At 40.2% G+C, this 20,327-nt stretch overlaps 1 protein-coding gene across 1 annotated transcript in view; it reads right to left on the minus strand.

Annotated features, from left to right (window-relative positions):
- LOC146383641 (transmembrane protein 132C) overlaps positions 1–20,327 on the minus strand; it is a 186,481-nt gene that overhangs the window by 29,430 nt on the left and 136,724 nt on the right. The window contains exon 5 of the mRNA XM_084935022.1: positions 12,679–12,868. Coding sequence (XP_084791148.1) covers positions 12,679–12,868 — 190 coding nt within the window. The remainder of the gene's footprint in view (positions 1–12,678; positions 12,869–20,327) is intronic.

Below are 20,327 nucleotides of genomic sequence, written 5' to 3' on the forward strand. Positions count from 1 at the left end.
GAGAGGACCGAGCTTCAGGCCCAGAGGCCAGAGGCCTGAGGGCATCCCACCCCCCGGAAGGAGCCCAGCCGGGCCGCAGGCGCCCGGCCCCGCCAATCGGCCACCAGGAGTGAGCCGGTACATACATGAGCGCCCAGCCCCAGACGACAAGGACCACCAACACACCAACGTCTGAGGGCATCAGCCACCGGCAGGGAGTGTGGTGAGGGGAGATAGGCCTCCGTACTTTCGAGGGCCTGAGATGTACCCAGAGAGGTTGAGTCTAAGACCCAACCTGACATATAGACACAGACGAACAGGCACACGCGGACACAAACGTGCATTCCCACCCCCATATACACAACCAAATACTCGGCACTCACCCAACATGTAGGCAGACACAAATAGACACTGCACAGACAGTCGCACTCCCCAAACATACTCTATATCCCAGGTCCAGGTACCCCCGCCCTCAGAGGGGCAAGCCGCACCTAGACCCAGGAGATGTAACCCTTCTCTCTGGGGTGGAGGCAAGCGGACCACCTCCTTATCTGCAGTAGCAGGGGGGCCCCGCATCCCAGACCCCAGTCCGACGGCCAGCACCTCCTCCCAGCCCCCCAGCCCTGATGGCTAACAGAACCGGGGTGAGTGAAGACCTCAAACCTCCCTACGCCCGCTCATATGTAGTGTTGCTGTGTGCTGTTCTAAAGTGCATTTAAAACTCAGGAGAGCATGGTACTAGCTTCCTCTCAGAGAGCAGCACGGCTCCTCCCGAAAACCCTCAGTGTCTAAATGCATTTAAAATTGAGGGTAGGGCACCAGCGCCAGAGGTGGGTTGGAGTACAACGACCATCCTCTGGATGCTGTAAAACGTGCCCACCCCCAAGGCCCTATATGTATGTGTTATGTGAGAGTGTGAGTAATGTGGATGTCTAGGTTGCAGAATAAAATTGAGGCACAGGCGGCCAGAAGGGGACAGAGGGGGAGTGCCTCCCCTGCACCCTGGTGACGTACCTGCACCCCAAGCCCTGCGTGTGTGGGTGGGTGTGGTAGAGCGGGAATAGGGAGGCAGCTGAGGATGGGGAGGGAAGAAAGGGAGGGGCAAGCGGCCCCTCCCTGGAGCCAGCTCCCCCGCTGACCCCAGTAGGCACCCCCACACTCTGGAACCCACCAGGGCAAGGGGGCCCTTGGTGATCACTACTTCTACATGTAATGGGAAGTACCTTTTTTTTTTTGCTTAATGAGCCATTACAACTGGAACAGCATGATAAAAAAGAGGTCTTAATGATCTTCAGCATGTATTGCGGAGACTGTCCAACTGAACTGAGTAGTGAACAAGATCAAATGTAATACACATAATGACAAAAAAAGTGAAATTTAATAAGAGAGCATTAATGATGCACGAGGCAGCGTCTGTAAAACCCACCTACGTCTCATCAGCCACCGCCTGGCTGTTCAATATCCCCCCTGTGGATGAGAGGGTCTGGTGTGTATTCCTCATTGATGAGGCATACTTGTACACACCAGCATTTATGACTGAAAATGACTATATTATAGACTAATGCGCACACATACACATAAACAGCTAAACACATAAAAGTGCTACATATATTGCATAGCAACCCACATATCAGTATAGATATGCAAACATATTAACTTAGACACACACTTGCAAGCACAAAGACACCCTACTTTTTTTGCCCAGCTCAAAAAAAAAGAAAAAGAAAAAGAGGCATGTCTCACCCCTTCTCATGCTGCAGCTTATCTTAACAACCTCTCATTGCAGTGCAGAGAGCAGGGCAAGAAAAGAGAAGAAAGAAGGCGAGAGAAGGGAGAATCGATAAAAGGCCATTATATTTCTGAGCAGCAGGGGGTAGAAGCATAGAGTGTGTGGGGGCTGATATGGTTGCGGATGAATGATGTGTAAGGTAGCAGACAAACTGCAAAAGTCCTGCTTGGAGAATAGTTACTGTATGTAAATGTGTAAACGCTCAAGGACAAAATCTGCTGTTGTTACCCAACTTTGATTTAATATATATGCTTTATTGCAAGAGGGCATTATTATTCTGCCACTTTGGTTTCAAGACCTGCGCAGATCAGACAAGTCCAATGAAAAATTAGGAACTGATGGCTCTTTTTACACATAATGACTACGCACAACAAACCCCTAAAGTTCCTGCACTTTTGGATAACCTCCCAGTCTCTGCAGTGGAGTCCCTCTTCTGTATGGCAGGCTTGTGTGAATAATGACTAATGTTTATACCCCTATAACGTATTATTTTCCTCACATTTTTTTGCAAACTTGTTCACTGTCAGTAACAGTATTTGGATGCTAGAGCAAACACTAGGAAATAGGGTAGTATTAATAGTAAAATACTATTATTATGAAAAAAAAAACAATATACAAAAACTACTGCTAATAAAATCATAAAATTGTGATTTTGTGTGTAGTCTCTTGCTACGATACACCTTATAAGCACAAGAGGTCTAAAGATGGAGTTAAAAGAAATTACAGCATAATGATAAGTGACTACTAATCCATATAGACTTATTCAAAGGGTTTAAACGAGCAGGGTAGGGACACATCTAAGATATGCTGGTCTTAGATGTGGCCCAGAACACCTTTTAACCATGGCTAGCTGTTTATTATTCAGTCACTGAACAGATGCTTCTGACCCACAGAAAACCACAGCTCAACTGTTTTCTAAGCAGCTGAGATTGGCAGGAAGCTCACATGTCCTGTTCTGTGTTGGCCAACAGTACAGTAGGTTTATATTGCCACTGCAGCACTCCATCCATTCAGTTCATATCAATTATCAATCAAAAAGTCTATTCCCTCTAGCACCTATATAGTCTCCCCCTGCCACTCAAAAACTTTGGAACATCTTAAAGTGTATAGTAGGAGATAAAATGAAAGCAAAGGCAGGGGAATCAATGCCTCTAAGGATTTAATTTCTTTTTTCCCACTATTTTTTTGTTAGAAATGGTGATACAACAGAAGGAGAGAGCGGTGTTCATACAATGTAATCCTTTTACGGTTATGACTTGGGAAAAAAGGCACAGCAGCAAGGTGTTCTGCACTACAATGCTATAGTCGGAGAAAAACCGGAGCAAGGTGCTGATAACTGAAGTGATGAGTGATGTGATGGAGCGAGCAAAAGAGGGAAATTACTATTTTGTTCCCAAAGTTAGGAAGATGACAGTCATTTTACGTGTAGCTGCTGAAACTTAGCAAATCGTCAGGGTTTGGAGTTTTCATTTTAGGGAGTGAACAAAAATACTCCATAGTACTTACAGCGGAGTATGCAGAAATCCTACATTTTTCTAGTTAGCTAGGTATTTGATGAAAACACACTGAAAGTCAATTGAATCTGGAGTTTTTTGTGAGGATGAAATAAGCTGAATAATCAGCTTCTGCGTCTCCGCTGATTTACCTCAATTGGCATAGCAGCTATAATTGCAGTATTAGCAAATAAAGAGTTGAAGGCAGTTTGGGGCCATTCTGCATTGACCATGAGTAAGAAATACCACTATTGATTATTAAATTGGGGCCTACAGTGATTTATACTCTCCTCATTAATTAGATATTGATTTATAACTTCTTGTCCTGGCAATGGGTTGGGTTTGTTATTGTGTACTGTGAGCTCTAAATACTTTTAGTAAGATTAAATATTAAGCGTCTGTTGTTTTTTCCTGCCTCATACTTCCTCACTTTAACATAAGGAGGGGAAATGCCAAAGTCAGCAGTGATAAATTGGCTGTCGCTGATAAAGCCTGTCCATATTCTGAGGACCTTTCTCCTGTCTCTGGCTGAGGCCATTTGATTAGAATAAACCAGAGAGCACTATACTGGACCATGGCCCATGCTGGCCAAATAAAAGACCCTCAACCCAGCCTGACAGAATGAGGGAAAGGGTAAGGAAGGCAAGCCAGCAAAAAAGTAAACAAACCACAACAAATGACAGAACGGACAGGCTTAACTTCAAAGTAAAGCCTGACTGACATACATATCTTGGGCCCTGAGAGAGGCAAGAGAGACATGCTGGGCGGCAGAAGTGAAATAGTTTGTGTGTGAGTACAGAGGATATGCACACATGTCATCCTCATTCTCTGCCGCTCTGCTTCATGCTCACTGTTACACAACCCACCCTGAAAAAAAAGTTTTTGAGTCCAACCAATGTGATCATTCACATTCTTTAGATTTAGAAGTTGCGTGTCAATAATATGAAGGTACTTGCTGACACACTGCTATTTTACACTACTGTGCAAAGGTTTTGAGCCACCCTTCATTTCGTTCTTGCATAGGATATAGATTCAGTGATTCAGTGAAGCATGCACATGCAGAAATTGCTATACAGAAAAGACGTTCGCAGGATTTCGAAACTGGTATGACATTACTCAGTTTTTGTTTTTTTCCCCCCCGCAGGATCTTTATAAAGTGTTTCCTTAGAGCCTCAGCTTTGGTGTCAGCTGGCCTCTAATGCAGGCATGTGCATAACACAGAAGGAGGGAAGGAAGGAAAAAAGAAGAAGCAAAGAAATTAAAGTCCTAAACAACTAAATAAATAACAGAAACATTGTTATTTGAATAGAGTTTGCTCATTTTGATCTCCCTGACTGTCTGCTGTCTCATCTCCCTCTCCTGCTTGCTGTAGGATGATCAGGATCAACAATGACAAACAAGCCTGATGCATAAGGAACATTTTTCCCAGAGCGAAGGTGATAAAGAGAATTCATTTATTCAAAAAGCACAGCATAAAGATAAGGCAGAAAATTAGAGACCCATATATACACAAGAGGACTTAATTAAGCTATAAGGGGCATTATAGTTGCATGCAGATGGCTAATGTTGCCCTGAGGGCACTCAGCATGCCAATGGATAGCCTCACTGCTTCCCGATTGATAGCACTTTGTATAAATTATAGATATGCGACCTTTTATTTTGGACTTGGTTTAAGCAGCCAAGCAGCATAGGAACACACAGGGTTTCTGCTTTCTCTTCTTCTTTTGTTCTTTTGATTTTCGAAAGCATTCGTCCATCAAAGTTGATTGCCAACTTAAAATTGCAAGGACAGGAAATGAGAAAACCAAACTGGGTACAGTGGAATCCCGACTTACGAAATTAATTAATTCCCGAGGGTCTTTCGTAAGTCGAAAATTTTCGTAAGTCAAAGCAGCCATCGCGCCTTTTGATTGAACGATAGGCTAATTGCTAACAGCAACAACAATACGTCGTTCAAGTGGAACAGCGAAGCGCAAGTACGAAAGCCAAGGGGTTGTCACATGATTCGGAAGGCATTGTGGGCATTGTAGGCATTCTGGGCTCAGCCAATCAGAGCCAGCGGATTTCGTAACACGGGCAGAAATATTCAAGTTCAGTGCCTTCCTAACTTGAATTTTTCGTTTAACGGGGTATTCGTAAGTCGGGGTTCTACTGTATATGGATTCAGGACCCTGTTATTCAAAAGCACTATAAACTTCGATGCATTCACCAGTCACCCAAGTAGTATTTCAGCTGCTGAATTACAGTATTTGCTTTAACCAAAAAAATTATTTTCTTGACTTGTAATACTCGCAGGAGCCTGAAGGCTGATAGATGGCAGCTAGTCATGGCAACTTAATTGATTTATCGAAAACACTTTCTTTTTTTCTTTCAATCTTCACCATTATTGGCACAGATAAACTTCCCGCCAAGCTTCACCAATGTTATCTGAGGAATTTCAGATTTTTTTAAAACACCACTACGAATTCTGACCAATCTGACAAACCGAAAGTTAAATTTCTCAGAAACTGTTTCATGTATTGACACGGAATTTGTTCTAGGACTAGGCACCCCTCGCTGAGGGAGGTGTCTTGCTGGCTCAGAGTATCATTATCTGTTAATGAAAAATCATTTTAAGTTGGGGGTACGTCCAGCCCCTGTTAACCCTCCGCCCTTAAAAAAAAAGACTATACCCTGATTGCTCACCTGGTCTGCAAAAGTAATGAGTTTTCTGTGAGTATGGGAAGAGCACTCTCCGAGCTGCTGGTTAACTTGCATTCTTCAAGAGCTTGGACAGGATGAAGACTCTTGTGTTCACTATTGAAGTGAACAAAAGAACATTTGCTGTGCTTTGATCGCAGATGAGACTTTCTGAAAGCAGAAGCGGCTGTTCAAAGTAAATAATGACAGACTGCATCGTTCCTTGAGAGTGTGCCAAAGTAGCCGCTATGCGGGTATTTTACATTTTTTATTTGTTTTTCCTACATAGTGACAAAGACAGGTAGGCTAACAGATGAGAAGCCTTGACTACAAAGAAAGTTTCTCAGTTCTGTAGCAGAGAAATACTCTCTCTGGTGCTGACTTTGGGCTTTGTAACTTTACACACTGCTTAAGCGTGGGACTATAAATCATTTAAAAAAAAGGAAAACCCTCTTTAAAAAAAAAAGTCACTTTAAACCACTGAATGGAGCCAAAATGAATAAATCTGAATTTGCCCTGGTGATTATAATTCTAGACAAAGGTGCTTAACCACGGCCACAAATACAGTTAATGCAGAGCTTCCTGGTAATGGTGCTGATTATAATGTTATGGGACTGTAAGCACAAAGCGAATGTTATTGAGTTTGAAATAGAGTGAGTTTCAGAAGCTATGAATAAAATGCTAATGATTACATTTGGGATGTACTGTAAAGAGCTATGGGGGCCAACTGGCTGTCTCTTCTAATGAGAGAACAGAGAGGCAGGGAGCAGCAAGAGAGGGATCAAAAATTCATGGGAGGATGCAGTAAAAGTAGTGCACACTCAGCTGGCATGTTCTCTGCATGTACCGTCTTTCAAGCTTATTAATGAAACACCACCATCGTCTCTCTTTTCGTGTCTGTTCCCGGGCCAGATTGTGTTCAGTCCTGCAGTTTTCTTTGATTGTCCCGTTAAAATCAGAGTAGCCAATATCACTTAACACAAACAATGTAGCGCCATTTGTCTTGGTGACGTCGAGCTGGCATTCACAGGTCCAGAGTTCAGTTCAGTATTTCAGTAATGCACGAGAATTCTCACACAGTAAGAGGAAAATAGCAGTGTCTTAAGTGCAGACAACTTCCTCTGCGCTTGTCCTCTATTAAATGTATTGATTTATGAGATTTCAAACAGGAGTGTGTTACAAACTGAAGACAAGAGCCACTGAGGGTTTCTAAATGGAGACAAAACTGCTCATCTAAACAAGCCATACAATCTAGTATTAACTCCTAAAAACTGCACTCTCGTGAAAGCAGTTTTCAGTAGTACTAAACTCACAAATTTTCCAATAATAACTGCCACTTAATATTAGCAATGCAATCTCTCTATGATTTTGTCTTTCTTAAGGGTAGCAATAGATTACATATATCTACAAGTCTATTATTTCATCTTCACGTCAGAATTCTCCTTTCATTTCCAGAAAAAAAACACACGCTTTGAATGCTAAATTACTTGCTTAGCGCACTCACACAAGCTCCTCATTGTCTTCAGTATTCATCTAGCATTCTATAATATCCTGTCCTGCCATAAAAGGCACAAAATTGCGAGTCATCGGTTGAACTACAAATTGCTCTGTTCAATTTTCCTGGAAAATGCATCTCCTCTGAAATTATGAGCTTTGACCATTGCTGCGGGATGAATATCCAATACTGATCTCTCTCGCTCTCTTAAACACTGACTGCAGAAAGCTTATACCTGTAGAATTCACAGAATTCAGTAAAAATGAAAGAAAATTAAAAATGTCAGGGTATGCGTAAACTGATCTCACCCATCTTCTGTTTAAACATGCGCCTTCTTATCCACTCGTTCGTACTCGTTTCTTCTTGAACTTTTTGTGCATACACACAAATGACAAATTTAAAAAGCAATTCTAGGCATTTTTCAGCTGTTCAAAAAACCCCTGTAATAACAACAAAAAAAAAAGGAAGGAAAAAACAAACAAACAAGTTCTGCACTTCATGTTTGGCAGCCAGGAGGTACTGGGTAAGTGTGAGCATGCGTGTGCTTCTCTGTGGGAGTTAAGGCCAGAAGCACTCACGGAGAGATGAGAGTTCTCTTGAACAGGGGTGTCTGGCATTCTGTACCCAGACAAGTACTGCTAAGTGCCAGGAATGATTGGTGTCTACCTACACATACTGCCGCAAAGGTGATGGCTGATGTCATATATCCACCCATCCATCCGTGCATCTATTTTTTACACATCCTATCGGGTTCAGTGTTTTGGAGGAGGCTGGAGCCTATCCCAGCTGTTATTGCTCCGAGAGGCGGGGTATACCCTGGACATGGCCATCTAAGGCGCAGTTTGCTCAGACAATGACTCGTCTACCTTTAATTTATTAGCTGGCACTTAACAAGCAATATGTGCTGTCAAAGCATGGGTGCCCTTTAGAGAGCAGAATTTGTTTTCAGAAGTCAGAGAGACAACTAACGTCTTGAAGACTGCACCAAGACAGTGTCCTACATATGAGGAGTGAGCAAAACGTTTTGAGAACCGGCTAAGAGTAATTCACATGTTCTTCTCTTGTATTGCTTAAATATTTTAAATGGGGCTGCTGTTTTTAGATCACTCTGTTGAAGTACCATTATGTGCCCTTGTAACGTAGTTGATCCTTCAGTTTGACTTTTTGTAAAGTGGGCCAACTTGCCAGTGGTGCAGGTAGTGTGTGAACACTGTGTCGGTGTGGCCAGAAACACAATCACAATTTTTAACTAACCTACAGCACTAGTAAAGATAGCAAAGTACTGTTGTTCTAAGATTTACCTTCATTATTGCAGTGCACTTTTACGTTATCCAAAAGTTCTTCATAAAAATTCATTTTCTTGTTGCGTGGGCTCTTAGTTCATTTTAGGTCTTCAGCCTTGGTGTATTTAGGTACCACCCCCGATGCTGGCTGTTCATGCTTCTTAGCTGTCATATGTAAAACAAAAACTAAGAAGAATTTTATTCTTGATCTCATATTTTTTTTTGCATTTTTTTGTATTTTATTTATTTATTTATTTATTTTTTTTGGGGGGGGGGGGGGGGGGGGGGGATTACAGAGGCATACTGTTAATGTTATTGTTTCTGTTTTTTGTCACACATATTGGTTTTGCTTTACTCCTTGAGTTTCCCATTTCCTCTCGCCTTCTCTGTTAACCGGTTTCTATCTTTTTTTTTTGCCAATGTGTTATCTGTCTTAGAGTAACTTCCTATTTTACTTTGAAGGTTATTTTCCTGTGGCTTCCTGCCTTTGTTTCTTCTCCTCACTTTCTTGATTATATTCCCGCCTCACCTGAGCATGCCTTTGTCTCATTTCCCAGCCAGCCCTCTGTATATATCTATTTCTTTTTTTTGACAGATCATTTTTTTCCTTCCCGTTTCCGTTGCCTGCATTCCCGAGATTCCTGCTGTTGCCCCTGTGCCACCCATGCTTACTTTAACACTAATTGGCATTTAAATAATGTTTAAATAAGACTTGAACAGAAAATGTTTATTACTACTACTACTATTAATTTAATAACAGCTAACTAATTAGACCTATTGACAAATTATTGAATCTTTAATAAGACACATTTTCTTCTTAAATCAAAGTTTGCACGCTGTCAGTACTTTCTGAAATCTTTATTACGATACATCTTTGCATTTTTTCCATATCTCTTTCAATTAGTTGTCCATTAAACTTTTTAGTATTACTATTATTTAATACAATATAATTGGAGTGTGCATTCTCTTTTATTAAGCCACTAAAAGTGGAGAAATGTAGCCAAAGCCTTAAAACTACTCTACTTGCCACAAACCATAAATCAGCAGTGCACCGCTGCCTCACAAAGTGAGTATGATAAAACTTTATGAAGTGCTTGAAAGCATTTGATTTGTACATGGACATAATCAATGACAAAAATTAAAACTGCCCTAATCTCTCTTCAGCATACAGAGCGATTTTCCTCAAAAACAATTAAGAACAATTCATTATGTTTACACAGTCATTATCATAATACAGTTAGCAATCATAAGCCACTTGCCAATTCATCCACATTTGGATTGTTAAAATCCAACTCAATTTAACTTCTCATTCTGCAAATTGAGAGCGGCGTTTAAAAGCTTCATGACGATTAGAAGTTAGTCCAAGCTTTGTTTTAAAAATAATAATTGGGTCTGTTTTTTTTTTTTTCAGGACTAATAAATGATGATTGCTTTGCCACACTTTCATATGGCAAATTATTATTCTTTATAAAGAGGCTAAATACTTTTTTTTAAAAGTCAGAATCAAAAAATGCACAATGGCCTTGCTAAGAAACTTTAAGACTAAAAATGTAAAATGAAAATAAATGAAATACAGAGTGGCTCCTAATTAGACAATATTGTTGTTCACTGAACAGGACATGCTGCTTTTATCCCTTTTATCATTTATACATTATTCAATTCAATTCAATTCAATTCAATTCAATTCAATTTTATTTATATAGCGCCAAATCACAACAAAAGTCGCCTCAAGGCGCTTCATAGATACAGAGAAAAACCCAACAATCATATGACCCCCTATGAGCAAGCACTTTGGCGACAGTGGGAAGGAAAAACTCCCTTTTAACAGGAAGAAACCTCCGGCAGAACCAGGCTCAGGGAGGGGCGGCCATCTGCTGCAACCGGTTGGGGTGAGAGAAGGAAGACAGGATAAAAGACATGCTGCGGAAGAGAGACAGAGGTTAATAACAGATATGATTCAATGCAGAGAGGTCTATTAATACATAGTGAGTGAGAAAGGTGACTGGAAAGGAAAAACTCAATGCATCTTGGGAATCATATAAAAATGTTTTTAGTGTGGGAGAGCTGTAATCTCTTTAAAAAGAAACATGTTTTTTAAAGTATTTTCACTGGACCTTGAATGTCATAGTAAACAAGTAAAAGAAGCAGTTGCCAAGTAACTGCCAAAACTATCTTCTTACAAGACATGATTGAATGTGGGTGTTCATCTTGTACTATGTTTAGCTTTAAGTTGATCTCACAAATCTAATGGCGTTTGTGAGGTTTTCTTCATTACAGCCCTCTTTTTGCTCTTTAACTTTCCAGTGCATCCACATCTCAGCATTATTAAGATGCCGAGACATTTTGCATTGTGTTGGGTTTTATGATGTCAAACTCAAAATTAGTTTAATTTGTTGACATGGTTCTGTTCTGTTATATGGAAAACCAGAAGAGCAACACTCCTGTGCAGAACAGAGGAGACGTCAGTGGAAAGCGGCTTGTAAAAGGGCAGCAGTAACTATAAACTAAAAAAGCACTGGCTATATGAGATTTGCCAGTTAGATTTGTAGAAAGGAATCAGCTGAGCCAACAGCTGATATTCTGGCCTGCCTGAATTAACACCAGCCTCAATGCAATGGCCACCAAGTTGAAAGTTTATCTTATTAATAGCTACTTTGAGCTGCTCCCTGCTCCCATTCAGGGTTGCCACAGCGGGTAGCTCCGCATTGATTTGGCAGAGTTTTACACCAGATGCCCTTCCTGATACAACCCCAAAGGGACTGTTTCTCCTTTCAGGATGAAACTGGTGATGTTGATAGTTGAATGCATAAACCACTACATTATAGAGAGTTATGTTATTAATATAATATTACTTTTTGGGTGGAAATAAGTTCAAAAGCTACTAGACATCTAATATAATCTCTTGCTTTTGCTTTCAGACTACCACTTAACCAATGTCAGGCTGTGGGGTAGAAGTAGGGGGAACCTATCCCTGATTTCACAGGCACTCCACCAGTCTGTCACAGGACTAACACACTGAGACAGGTAACCTTTCACACTCACAATTTAGATTCAGCAGTAAACCTAGGAGTACCCCACCCTGGATTCTAACTCAAGACCTTCTTGATCATCCTTCTTAGTTATGTTTTAGTCTTGTCTTCTGCAATTGCAAAACAGGCTTTGTTGGATATAGGTCACCTTGTTTCAACAAGCACTTCATTGATGCATTTTTTTTTAAATGCGGTCTCATCTGCTTAAGACAACTGTCCTGCTGCATGGGTCACATTTAGCTCAAGTTTCCACCATTGTGTAGGATTATATATCGCCTGCTACCCTTGTTTGAGCTCTTCACATGCCAAAGTGTGTTCTGTTTCTACCAGGTAAGGTCTGCCCCAGATTCGGTTTATCTTATGTGTCTCGATAAATCTTTTGTTTTCTTCTCAGTATGTCAGTGTCCAAGAGCTAAAGTTGGTCTGACCGAATCTGTTGATGTGCTTTTTTTGAGGCATTTTAGTCTCATGTAGACTTCTGCACTGGAAGTTGAATACACGGACGACTAGTATAAAAAGCATCACCAGGATGCCACAACCCTTATACATATACATATAATATATGCATTATTTATCCTTTCCTAATTTCATCAGTCAGTTTCATCTGTCCTCTGTCAACCCCAAATGACCCGTGTCTGCTGCTTTTTTTCTCTCGTTGTTTGGTAGGAGTAACTCAAATCGCTCTTTTGATGTTGAAGGTTGCTGACGACTGGTTTGGGGTAAAGTATCAGACACAAAGTAGTAAAACAGTTTGTAACATTGGAAGTAACAACTTTGCAAACTTACTGTGGCTCTAACTATCTGTGATAACACACTCAAAAAACAAATACATGTAGTGTTGATGGGTTATTTTAAGTTAGCTTAACGCTGAACTTAGACACATATTCCCTTACGCACACATGCTTCCAATTTCCAACCAGTCACTCCTCACCATGGCCAGTGGCACGATGCCACCCAGGTCCTGCGGTGCCAGACGGATGACAGTCTGCACTTCACTGGTCAGGGTGCGCGTGAGCGGATACTCGACCTGCCATGCCACCTCCCTGCTCCCCTGGGTTACCATCAGCCCATTTACCTCCAAGTCTACTTGTAGCACTCGCTGGTAGCCCACTGCCTCCATTCTGCAGAGAGAGGATAAAAATTTGTATGTCAGGAGTGGATTTTGATAAAAGGTTAAATAAAAGGTTGGAGTCAAAAGGGATAAGAAGGTAGCAGGGAAAATAAGGTACAGCAAGGAAAAAAGAAGCAAACACAAGAACTAGAAATAATGTGAACACACAGGAATGATGGAAGGATTAACAGGAGGGGAAATAAAACATCGGTCAGCCCATTCAGGGAAAACTACCAAAAAAGAAGAATTACACTTTACATTTTAATCACCTATTTAAAAAGTTATGTAGCACAAACACTTTGATGGTACCATTAAACCATTAAAATTCCATGAACCACGATGTGTGCAAAAAATAAATAAATAAATTGTTGCAATATGAAGTCTGTCTTGCAGATTGCCAGGGCCATGCAAATTATTTTCCAGCATCCGATGGAGATGCAAACAAAGCAGAAAAACAATGAATGTCAAAGAACACCCATCAAACTTATTTGATTTGCTGAATGCTTGCCTTGATCAAGCTGCTGCCTTTCACCTCTCTTTGTCACAGCTAAAAATCAATGCCGCACCATTTTCTGAACAACCTGAGACTGATATACAGAGTACGCACTGTCTTGAATAATACAGTTTACCAGATTGGAAGTCTGGAAGTGACTCACAGAGGTAAGTGCTGAGGTTGTGAGAGTCTGCTACTTTAAATCACAGCGACAACAAAAGCTAAAAACAACTCAGATGCTTCCTATAATTTAAAAAAAAAAGAAGATAATAAGCATGAAAATTCAAGATGTTGTTAGCTTTGCATCTGTTTATGATGAGTACTATCCTAATTATATCTCTAGCCTAAAAAGTAGGCTTGCTTTTTCTGTGTCGCAATCAATACAAGGCTGGATAGAGTCCAAACTGAGGTTCAGGAGGTTTTGAGGGATAAGATCCAAGGTTTTTCTTGAACATATTTTGGCCAAGTCTGCAGTTAAATATCCCCCAACTCTCCCTTATGTTCACAGTTCAGACGCTAGCCCCATTTCAAAGTGCAGATTTAAGGATCCACTCCGGTTTAAAAAAAATAAAAAGAAAGAAATGCAAGGAAGGACAGTTTTGAAAACTGAAATCAGTGTGGATGAAAACTGCTTAAATAGCAATTCTAGGTCAGGCAGAAAAGCCTCTCAGTTTCAGTGGGTAATATTCTGAATTATACAAAAACATGCTTTCAAATAACCATTGAGAAGCTTTGGCTCGGGATGATCACAGAGGAGCACTGCTATGAATCTGACCCCACAATGAGAAATATTAAGGTGCATTTCCGTTTGAACAAAGCAGAATTTTACGGGTGAGTAGCATTGTGCCAAAGGTAGCGGTTGTTCTTTGTACTGTACTAACATTCACAAAGTTAAAAGTCGTGAGATTTTTACACAAAGGATCTGCCTTCCCTTCTTTTATCCCCAATTTTTTTAAAAAACAAAAAACAAACAAATAAGACAAATACTTTTTTGCTGCATTGCTCTATTTTGTACACCCATTTAAATACAGGTTTTGAAATTTAAAGAGAAAAATGTATCAAAAATGTGCCACACTTTGGTGCCAGTATGGTTCACCAGGTTAATCCATATGCTGTAAGGCTACTGCAGAGACCTGGGTTCGAATCTGCCCTCAGGCCTTTTACTGTCTGCCGTCCCCCTCCCTATTCCCATATGGAAAAGATATATATAAATCTTATAAAGTTTGTATCTGTCTTGTGTGAAACTTGTATGAAAAGCATACAAGAGTGAAAACAGATATAAGATCCCTTGAAAAATTATATAATGAAACTTGTATGTTTTGGATACTTACTAAAACAATATATGAAAGTAATGAGAAAGTGGCCACTTTCATGAGTAAATCATATAAGTTTTTACTATTTCTTTTCCATATGGGTTGTTTTCTACTCGCCTTTACAGAAGTTTACAGGCTTCCAAACTCGTATAAAGTTGTTTTGAAATTGCACAATAAAAATATATATCAACTGAAGAAGAACGGATAAGATCTGAATGCTTTGTTAATCTTGTCATAGATTGGCGACCTGTCTATTGTGTAACCCTTCTTTTGTCCAGTAACAGCTTGAATAGGCTCCACTCTACGGATCGGTGGATAGCTGCAATTTGGTCTGTTTGAAAGCAGTATGCAATTTATGAAGTGTCTGTTGTGATGCACAATATCATGGGAAATGCTGGTAAATTTGAAAGCAAACGTAGGTAAGATCTGCTATTAGCATACTATCCCCACTCTCTCAGTAGTGTTCAACCTAGCTAGAGAGCAGCTTTGATGGCAAAGATCCTACAACAGGTGGCCCTGAAATATATTAATAGCAATAACATGGGACAGGGTTAGACACAAAAGATGGATCGTGCACAATGCCTGCCATGCTGGGCTGTTTTGTCTGAATACAGAATAAAAGCGTTTTGCTTTTTGAAATAAATAATCAGGATGCAGATGGCAGAAAAATGGATATTTGTAGAAGTTTCTGTGCAAGATGCAACAATCACAAACCAAGTTTTGTACCTGACAGAGCTGGGTAAATGGCCCAAGCAAGGCAAAAAGACACCCAACTAACTAAATCATGTTGATGCAAAATGGAGTCTGATAGCATTCTTTTTGTGGCAACATCAGTTAAATATATCCATCACTTTCACATTTTTTGGTAAGCCAGGCAGAAAGAATCCCTGTTAAATGCAGGAAGGCCTTTTAAATCCTTAAGTTATTTAGGAAAGACGTGCATACTAGCTATGTCCTAGCTTTATTATTATATTGGTTCAAAGTCTGTATGGCAAACAAATTCTAATGTTAAGTAAAGAACTGATAAAATGAAACGTTTAAACCAAGTGTGCATAAATAATAAAATGTAACAGGGTTCTGATACAATCCACAACTCATCAGAAAGTTTTTTCCATTAAAAGTAGTGTAGAAAAGAACTCAAATTTATGCGATTTAGTTATTAACTCACACATTTGATCTCAGTGCTGCTCCTTTGCAAGTTGTGGCAAGTTGGAAAGATGAACTAACACTCATCTGTTTTGGTTTTCCACGGAATAGGATTTGAGAACAGTTGGAAAATATTGTCATTAAATTTTGTAATGTATTCAGTGTAAAGTAAGGCCAATGTACCCCGCTTTGTACAAAAGATGGGGAGAAGGAAATACATTCTCCTTGAATTAATTACCCCATCTCTATCACATCTTTCTACTTTCATTACTCTCTGTGTTGAAATTCTAAACAGTTCAATCAGTATTTTTGAGGTTGGATCTGTGCCACTGGAAAAACTAACTAACTAACTAACTAACTAAAATGAGGGATTAATAAAAAATAATAAAATCACACGATTTGCCAAATATTACATTAGAATAAAAGAGTTGTGTTGATACTATATGAATAAAAAAAACATGCTTTCATGAAGGGCACACTTAAGCAATTTCTTGACTATTTTTTGCCCTTTGATTTCCCTTTTAAAGTAAAAACATCAAAAGCAAAAGAGAGGAACTGATGAGCGCAAACATCCCACATAACGCCATGCTGTAGATTTTAGTTCTATTTGGTTAGCTGTATTAACAGATTTGTTGAAAATCTTTACTTCTGTCTGCGGACAGAGTATCAGTCATTTGTTGGAGCTTATTCAAGCCCATCCATTACCTCTTTTTCTTTTCAGTTTCTTTCAGAGACAAAAATTTGGAGTGCTACAAAGCCACAGTATCCTCTACTGCCTGGCAGCATACTGGGCTCAGCGGTAGTGACTGTAGTGATTATGTGATTTACGCTTTATGGTGTATAATTACAGCCAAATCAATTATCGGGAACAGACAGTTTTGCTTTACAATGTAACTGCAAGCAGTCAGAGCTTCAGTGCTGAACACAAAACTACATCCCCGCTTCTCCAGCCTGTTCCTCTTTGTGTTGGTTCTACAAGGTGGGTTTTTTCCCCTAATATTCTTCTCATCATCCCTTCTTCATCTTTAATTTATTCCTCTTGCTGACCCGCAGTGTGGTGTTACTCTCAATAGAGGGCAGTGCTCTCTCTCTCTCCCCCCTCACCCCTTCATCCAGCATGTGTTTGGGATGATGAATGTCTGCAGCGCACCAGCTGGAGAGGTCAGGCCGCTTCTCTGTGTCTCATTAGAAACATAACTGTGCCCTTTTCTCACTGCGATTACCATACAATTTAATACACTCATACACTCACTGGCAACTATCACTGCTCTTGCCCTGAATTGTGCATGCGGATAAGAGCAAGAGGTTGACACGGAGATAGAAACAAAAAAACACAGAGCAGAAACAGGGTTAGAAGGGCTCAGATAAAAGCAAAATGTCTACAAGGATCACAAAACTGGCTCTGCCACTATAAAAGCGAGTAGTGACAATGCCCTGGTATCATAGTGGGTTTGTTGTGGCAAAATGAGGTAGAAAATCGCTCATGTCAATTTGAGAAGGCTTTTGAGGTATCTCCATTTGTCAGTCCTATTGTTGGATGTAAAAGCACAAACAGAACAAGGTAAAGGAATCCACTTAGATGGAAAAAAAAGAAGCTCACACTTTCAATTCTGTAAGATACATTTCAAACACATCCTTGTAGCAACAAAAGGACTCTGTCAAAAAAAAAGTATAACTGGGAAAAAAAAATGACAAGAATGAAATTCCTTTTGTTCGTAAATAGGAAAATAAAAGTGGAGCTAAGGAACACAAAAGCCCTGTTAACCATACAGTCATGTTTTCCTCTTTTCACTCTTAAAACCTCTGTGGATATCTGTCTTGGAAAAAAAAAAAAAGAAAAGTAGTGAAAGAAAAGTCTGCTGTCTCTTCTGGAGACCTGAGGGGGTTCGTTTCATGCACAGCAGTGATTTGGTTAGCACTGACAACAATGATACATCAAAGACCTGAATCTGTTTCAACACCACAAATTGACAGTGAGTCCAGCAATAGAAGGAGAGATTGTGTGTGTCTTTATGTATTAGATTGTTATGTAAAACACCTTCTTCCAGGTAAATGTGAATACATAATTTTTCTTTTACTCACTATGTGAGCAAAAAGAAAGCAGGACTTTTGCAGCCGGTGTGGAGATATGCTCTGCTATGGCTGTGGCACTTTTTGTGTAGTCAGATTTCAATGATAGATTTCCTTTCAAACTTGGTTTTGTTTGTTTGATGTGCTGTAGATAGAGCGCTTGTTTTTGTGACCCAGCACACATGATTTCCTGTGTGTTTGTCTACTGGGTCATACTAACAAGAGAACGGGACATCTGCATGAAAATGCATTCCAAGATGGACATGATAGACCTTTTGGCAGCAGGAAAAAATGACCAGATGGAGGTATTGTATGGAGAACAGTGGGCACAGTTGTCTTGGCCATAACTGAATCCTGACTTGTGAGACCAGCGTTAATTTAAAAATGTGATGATGGGTAGGATGAAAACCCCCCAGCTGTCCATCTATTCTTGCATGAATCTTGCTTGGATTTCTCTCCGTTAGTAGTCAGATTTTCAGTTATAAATTAAAAGTAAGGTCTAAATTCAGAGAAGGCACTTCAATCAACTCAGTCACTAGCTTTATTTCTTGAAAATACCTTCTGGAGATTTTTCGAAATGTCCTCTGCGCCTGTCATGAAGGCTTTGTGGTGTGGAAATGGAAAACTAAATGCTAGTTTCTCCTGGTTACTGGAGTGTGTTAGCTGGGTCACATGGACCTCACAGGCACAAGGTGGATAAAAGTTACAGCGACAAGGTTTTATTATTCAATATAAAGCAACATCAAATGAATAATTTGGCATTATGGGAACAATGTGTAACCAAACAAAATGTGACAGAGGCATATTTTATGAGGAGTCACGTACTGGAATTATTTCTTGGTAACGGCCAGTAGGGTGTCGTGGCTTCCTGTAATTTGCTGGTTGCCCGACTGTGACAAAATCCAGGAAGTGGCAGCTGCAAGTGAGAAATAACGTGTATGTAACAAATATTTTTAATCTCTCTTTTCTGACACAGATTAGATAAATGAGCGTCAATAGTGAGCTAAACAAGAGCCACAAGGCTCATGTTTGCTCTTCAGATGGAGAGGGTATTAAGTGGAGCGCCAAACAATGCTGTATTATTCCATTAATGCAGTCCTTATCATGCTAAGAACTGTATCCCTCCCTGCTTTCTAAATGTCATGGTGCACTGACATGAACGATTTACTTTTGCAGCTGTTTTAATTATTTGTAGTTCAATTACTCTCCAGCTGTGTGGCTGACTGTTCTCTGTGTCGGAGTCTAGATGTCTCTCAAACTGAAATACATTTTGATTCTAATTGGTTCGAAGACTTCAAGGGAAATCAGATAATAGCTCCAATGAATAAAAGCTGGTTTCAACAGGAGCTCCATCTGCTTCTTACTGTGATGCAGCTATAAAGGCCGTAGAATATTAATAGTAGAGACTACCTCTGACTCTACTAGTTCACCTGGAGCTAACCTAAATGTGTGAGTAATGAGGTCATTTAGCCTGATGTATTTGGGCGTCATTAGACTATTGGGATTAACTCAGGATCTGGTGGCGGAGATACCAGAATTTTTGTGTGCTGATGGCGTGTGTGCTTCCTAGGGGGGTTCAAGCTCCTCTCTAATGAGTTTCACTTCTAATATTTGCCTTTTCACTCTGATTATCTTATTGAAATGTTAACTTGCCAACAACATGCCTTCTGTAAAGACTGAAAGGCAACAGTAGGTCACTGTTTGGAGAACTGCTGAGTTATTTAGAAAGGACAGGGGAGTGTAAACCGTGTTTAAGTGTCAAAATATAGCTCAAATTTGGAAATGGCATTATTAATTGCCTTAAAAAAGCGCCAGCATTCTTAATAGATGACAGCTCACTGAGCCAGGTTACAGCCAGTAATAAATGTATGGAGCTCACAGAAAATCCACTCTAAAACCCCAAACTCATGGTGTCTGGGGAGCTAGTGGCTTCCCATACAGTGATGTCTGTTTCATCTGGTATCACTTAAACTCATCAAGTTTAAAGAGTGATAAAGACTGGCATATGACAGACAGATAATGAAAGAGATCATAAAATGAAACCATGTCAAGAGGCAGATGAAACGTAGAATAACCAATTTATGTATGTGGGAGATTTCCCTCAGGATCTATCAAACACTCCACGTCAGCCCTGTCCTTGTCAGTACAGATTAGTTTGCTCTCACAGTAGGACTGCAGACTGTGGATTGGGTGGGGACTAAAGGGAGGGGGGGGGGAGAAGAAGAAAAACTGAAAGAGAAATATTGGAGTCCCTCTCCAAAATTGCCTTTTTGGTTCGTCTCTTCTTCAATATTTTCTGAAATAACCCCCCTCTGTTTTGGTCTTTTGTTGCCTCGCATGCCTATTCCTTCACTGACCTCTGTTCTTCCTTTTCATCCTCTCTTTTTTCCCCTCTCTAGCTCATCTTTGCTGTCTCAACTCTCTCCTTCTCTATGCTGCATTTCTTC

This window comes from Perissodus microlepis, chromosome 7, assembly GCF_051167445.1.
Source record: "Perissodus microlepis isolate ML-2025 ecotype Zambia chromosome 7, ASM5116744v1, whole genome shotgun sequence".
Taxonomy (NCBI): domain Eukaryota; kingdom Metazoa; phylum Chordata; class Actinopteri; order Cichliformes; family Cichlidae; genus Perissodus; species Perissodus microlepis.